Source organism: Littorina saxatilis, linkage group LG15 (assembly GCF_037325665.1).
Source record: "Littorina saxatilis isolate snail1 linkage group LG15, US_GU_Lsax_2.0, whole genome shotgun sequence".
Lineage (NCBI taxonomy): Eukaryota > Metazoa > Mollusca > Gastropoda > Littorinimorpha > Littorinidae > Littorina > Littorina saxatilis.
Genome location: NC_090259.1, coordinates 34,177,517 through 34,183,516, shown reverse-complemented (window position 1 = coordinate 34,183,516; position 6,000 = coordinate 34,177,517). Strand labels below are relative to the sequence as shown.

General features: G+C 39.7%; 1 protein-coding gene across 2 annotated transcripts in view; it reads right to left on the bottom strand.

The window, feature by feature from the left end:
* Window positions 1-4,276: 4,276 nt before the first annotated feature.
* Window positions 4,277-6,000, bottom strand: part of LOC138949171 (calcium-binding mitochondrial carrier protein SCaMC-2-like) — a 33,953-nt gene continuing 32,229 nt past the window's right edge. The window contains exon 10 of one of the 2 annotated variants that reach the window (XM_070320942.1): window positions 4,277-5,893. In XM_070320942.1, coding sequence (XP_070177043.1) covers window positions 5,721-5,893 — 173 coding nt within the window. In that variant the 3' untranslated portion in view covers window positions 4,277-5,720. The remainder of the gene's footprint in view (window positions 5,894-6,000) is intronic. The other variant, XM_070320943.1, reaches the window with a different exon arrangement.

Below are 6,000 nucleotides of genomic sequence, written 5' to 3'. Positions count from 1 at the left end.
AAGGGTAAAAGGAGAAACAGAATCCGTTAGTCGCCTCTTACGACATGCTGGGGAGCATCGGGTAAATTCTTCCCCCTAACCCGCGGGGGGTCTTTAACATATATGTCATATGATGCACAACCACTGATCACAACAAATGCGACTTAACAATTTCTCTGAACAATTTTCTTAAAAAAATCTAGCTACTTATCTGTAAGATATTCCTCTAATTCTAACAGCTATGAGCAGAGGGCATAACACTTCCTGGTAGTGGCATCTGAATAGGAAAAGCAGCATCTTCATATGCTAATCTTATTGACAACAAGAGAAAACAGGAAGACGAACATCAAGGTTTAGCCTGTACTCAAGTACCTTACTTTCGGGACTAAAAGACACAACTTTGTTTCTCAACTTTAACCCCTGCGCCCTAATGACCGGTATTGCCTTGTGTATGGCTAAAGAAGAGCACACATGTACCCACATTGCTACACAAAGAAACATAACACTCCCTCTCCAGTGATCAGCATGCTTCTGCTACTATGACCCTGGCAAAGTTGCTTACTCGGTCATTGACCCGAGTCAAAAGGTCAGGGTCTGTAAATTAGGGTAGGCAGTTGGTCTGGGCTGAAAAGTTAGGGTCATCGACCCGATTGCAGTGGCTTTCATCTCACCGCACACTGGGAGCACAAATATTTCCACTCTATATTCTTCCTTTGACATGCGACCAATAGACCGGAAGCGCATATTGTGGTTTTTTCTTCTCATTATAACCTTTTAAGTGGGGGTTGCGCCTTTTACAACGAGCGCTTTATAGTCCCGAAAATACGGTAGACAAGATGCAAGATAGTTTTCATCATTGCCAAGATCACAGGCAAAAAAGTGCAGTGAAAAGTAATTACAGTTTGAACATTGAGACTTGGGAGATGCCCAAAATGGATTTGACGACTCAAGGTGAAAAATGTGCAATCAAAAGGGGGGGGGGGGGGTATAATGTGTAGAACGTATACACTTAATATATACAAGAGGAATGCACAGATAGTGAAAGACAGGTAGAATAAGTGAAAATGAAAATTTGGTCAGTTTTACAGGGAAGAATGGGTGGGTGTTGTGGACGTCAGGGTAGATTCTCACATCAAAAGATATCTCGCCGACATTTTTCTAAGACATTGTACCATGTTCTGACAAAAGCGGCTCCCCCATTGACACGATGATATCGAAAGTAGGAAACTTCAAAGCCACAACATGCGTAAGTTTGACAACATCCATCATGCTTAACATCAATAATTGTAAATATGAAAGATAATTTTTTGTATTGCCTAAATCAATATATTTAAATATGAGAGATAAATGTCCACATTAAGAATTTCAGATACGAAAGATAATTGCCCACATCAAACAAACAAAAAAGAAAACATACAGCTTCGATTTGCCAGCAGAAACCAATCTTTAATGATGCACCACGAATTGAAATTGGTGTGATCAGCCTTGATCATTGAGTTATGTCATGTGATCGGCATCATGGATGAAGGAAAATGAGCAGAAAAACAAAACAAAAACAATCTGATGACCCCCTCCCTCCCCCTACACAGAATGAATATGCCTATGTCTAGCAAAGTTTACTGTTAATATGTATCGTATGCCCGAAATTAACTCCATTCATAATTTAAAAAAATATCAGTCAACACATGAAGGCATTTGCCTTGGATCAAAACAATGAGAACAGAAATGGACATTTTCCAGAAATGGCAAGTTATATTCTACTGCAGACAAACAACAAAAGCCAAAAACGTACTGCCATCATCAAAGTCTTAACAGAAAGAATATTGCTCTCTAGATTCTGCTGGGGATGAGAGAGTCAGATAAAAAGTGTTCTAAACAGGGCTGTGTTTGCAATACAGTTTAGCGCTGCCGTCAGGCCTATGGATTACACTAAAATACCAAAGCGTGCCCATTACCTGATGCAAATTAAATACACAGCACTAACTGTCCAAAATAAGAAACTGTCCTATGACGATTATCAATGCACTAAAACTACCACAGCAGATGACTAAAAGATACAGAGCTGTAACTGCAGCCACTGTTGTCGTTTCGTTTTCTAAATACAGGTTCACAGAAAAAAACATTTAAAAAAGGTTACTTATTGGAATGTTCCATCAGACAAAAGGCAACATTCACCAGTACGTCAACCTAGCGGTCTTTCAAGTGGACGGACACACAAATAATGATGAGATAATCAACACAAAATGCACTAAGCTCACTTTCACAGAAGCTATAAGTAGTAAGAATGGATGTCTGGAGATGTTAAAATGATCTTCCTTTATTCTGCTGGTCACATTTCGTTTCAGCTTCACTTCTTTTCGACTGTTCGAAACAGGAGGGACTCCACAAAAGAAGTAGAACAATTTTTGCCTGTTAGCAGGACAAACAACAACAACAACACACACACACACAAAAACATGCACACAAAAACATATCATAAGACACAACAATCAACTCAAACTCGCCACAGCTTCTCAATTAGACATACACAAATCACAAATGCGGCAACACATTATTTGAGGCAATTCATACATGGATCACAGCTTAGTTCATTTTGCAAAGCAAAGTAACATGAAACAGTGTCAGCAAAATGTCTGTTTCCCCCTTTTTCCCCCAAATGATAACGATATGATTAACATTGCAAGCTTTTGAACAACAAATGTGTGTATGCACATATTTCAATGACATTCATTTTACAAGCTGACAACAGGAAGTTATAAAAGTGGAAAATACATACAAATCATTCAATACTCTTTTTTCGGGAAAGATGGACTTTGTTTTTCTCTAAACTGAAAGCAATGATAAGCCACCAAGTTGCGTCATCTTCACACATTGGGCACACACAAAACCATGATGATGGTAAGAACAGCTACATAGTAACAAATAAAACTCACGTAAAATACCTATCAATAAAGAGATTTAAACAGACATGTTTTTTAGAAATGGGGGTAAATCGGGGATAGAAAGGAATTCAAGTCAGAAAACCTTGTTTCAATACCAACACACTTGTCATTTACATACCTAACAACCAAAACAAGCATCAACACTTGCACACACACAAAGGTTTGAGAGATTGAATGTGTCTATCTTAAGTAGCATTCTGCATACAAATTCTGCAAGTCTAGTTCGCTGATGACTTACAGTGCAAGAGATAAATGTCTTGATCTCTCTGTCAAAGATGATTTGATGTGTTACTTTGTGAAAAAAAGCACTGACCTAATGCAGGCTGACATGGCTGAACAAAACATACACAAAAAGCCCAGACTCCCAAACACACACAACTACTACACAGATGGAAAATATCAAAAATCAACATAATAGATCAAACAATTTAGCTCCGCTCATGTCCAACAAAACAAGATTTCTGGCGCAAGACCAACTCATTCCTGCATACATACGTATAATTCTTTCCTTCACATAAAAACTTCTTCTCTGCAGATCAGCACAAAGATTATCAAGGAAAATGGAACACAGCGCAATAATGAACAGGAAACTCAGCATAATTCTTCCATTCCTTTGGCTACATATCTCTCGCATATCTATGCAAAACATGATGAGATGTGCAAAGATTAAAGCAGAATATTTTACAGAGATATGCATTTTTCTAAGAGGTCTCTACTTTAACACTATTGTGACTAGCACTGCCACGGCGTTTACGTCCTGCCTGCCCAAGCTTGCCACCAAGAAACTTCCCAAAAATCAGTAACTGTAAAGAAATCTGTCTAGCAAGCTTGAATTAAGTCCAATCACCACCAAATTTTGTGTACTAATTCAAAAATGGATGCCCAGTTCAGTCGTGCTATTTATAAGTTTGTCACGCGATTTGTTTTAGCAAAGGGGGGTGAAAGGGGGGTGAAAGGGGGATAATTTGTGTTTTTTAACGTTTTTTTGTGTGTGTTTTGTTTTCTACTGCTTTTTTTAAAAGTTATTTTTTAACAGAAAGTATTATAAATAATGTTATAACCAAACAAGGTGTAAAACCTATGAATTAGCTGAAATATTGTTAACATTGTACACAGAAATAAGGAGACAGTACAAAGAAAAAAACAAGCAAATCACGCATTCACTCACAGCATCCTGACTCAAATGAAACAAAACTGTAGATCTAACACTCACCAAATGATGTCTAGGTAATCCATATTGAATATAAGTCACATTTTCACAACAAAGTACCAACTGTACACCTATGAACAATTCCAAAAGGATTTGAAGGCTCCAGCCATCCATTGTTATCAGTGCTGCCACGCCCCCATAGCTCCTGCACGATTCCGAGATACATGTTCGTCTAGCAGTATCACCGCCAACCACGTGTAGTTTGCCGACTCGTACTAGCAACAACGGGACTGTTTCTTCCTCACTTTCACTGCTTGTATCGCTTTCGTGAGGCGAAAACGATACGTCCGAATCATGCTCTACGGGATCCTCTAGGTCCAACATCCGGAGAATCTCCTCCCGAGACAAGGCTCGCCTTTGATTCATTTTTTTTCCTCAAAAATGCACACAAATCAGGCGGATTTGCAAATGGCAGAAGGGGACGCCAAGTGTATCAAGGGAAACAACTCAATTTATTTGCAAGCTTCAAAAACCGGGAAGCAATCACGAGTCGTGTACCCTCTATGGCTGGTACTGAAAAATGCGCTTCCCGTCCATGGGCGTGTCAGCGCTGGTACTGATTTATCAGTGTCCCGTCGCGAAAGTGTTAAGTGCAGCTCTCCTAAACAGCAGACTGAATCTACACAGAATATCTGAGAACTGTTGTTACAACCACAAATGCTGTTCACTACGCAAATGACAGCTACCTTACTATTTAGCAAATTATTCACAAGAAATAAAGAGAACGTGGAAAGACTTTCTGCAGACATTCATTGCCCAGTCTAGCTGCAGAATACAAAAATATAATCTGTGCTCTTGAAATGTGGAGATAATGAGTTTTTGGTAAACAAATCATTAGTAAGTGTGAATAACCAAAACAGAACAAACAAACAAAATCATGAGAGTTCCTGTTGCTGTAGAGATTTTCTTTGAGCCAACAATATCCACGTTCCCCCATGATCGCTTCCCCCCAAAACTTGAGCATCTTCCAGTTCTTTTCTGTGAAGAGTTAGGAGAAATGTTAAACACTTTGCAGTAGATTTGTACCTTACAGACCGATCTGTACGGTTGGCCAATGCGTGACAAAGGTTTTTTGGAGATGCCTCCGTACACACACCACTCAAGGTGAGCATGAGAACAGAAGCTAGCCGTGTTTTACGTTGGCTTCTGTCACCCATGATTTACTCATTTAATCTGCTCTCCATGCTGTCCAATTAAGAAGCCTGTACCTTCTACAATGATTGGTCAAAACAAAATGATCACATTTTTGCATAAAACCTAAGTAGCCTACATTTCGTATATTTCTTCGATGACCAGACCTTGCTCACATACGCAGTTCAAAATTTGTGCATGAACAATACAGACATATCGCCAAAAAAACCGCATCTGGCACAGCCCGACACATTCCAACCGGCAAGTTAGCGAAAACAACAATATGAATGTCTCACACAATCTGTCATAATTTTAGCCCTGATTATTTTCCTCTCCACAAGCACCCTTCTCTCTTCTTGCTGCAAAGTCTCCCCTCATTCTTCTTCCTCCCTCCTCCTTCTTCGTTGCGTGAAGACTCAAGGGAGCATAAACTCAGTCTCCCGGACTTTCCGAATTGATCAGGACATGGTGACGCCCAGGCTCTTGCGGATTTGTTCGTAGACGACGTAGCTTATACTGACCGCTGGCGCCACCTTGAGGAAGTTGGGAGCGATGCCGCGGTAAAGTCCAAAGGGTCCGTCTTCTCGCAGAATCTTGGTGAAGAGTCCAACCATGGTGTCTTTGGAACCACCTGCAAGATTTAGAAAGGAAATATAGATCTGCAGTCTGGTTTTGTAATAAGTTCTTTTTCATATTGATAGTGATGGTAGGAAACAAAACGAGAAAGGATTTGAGATG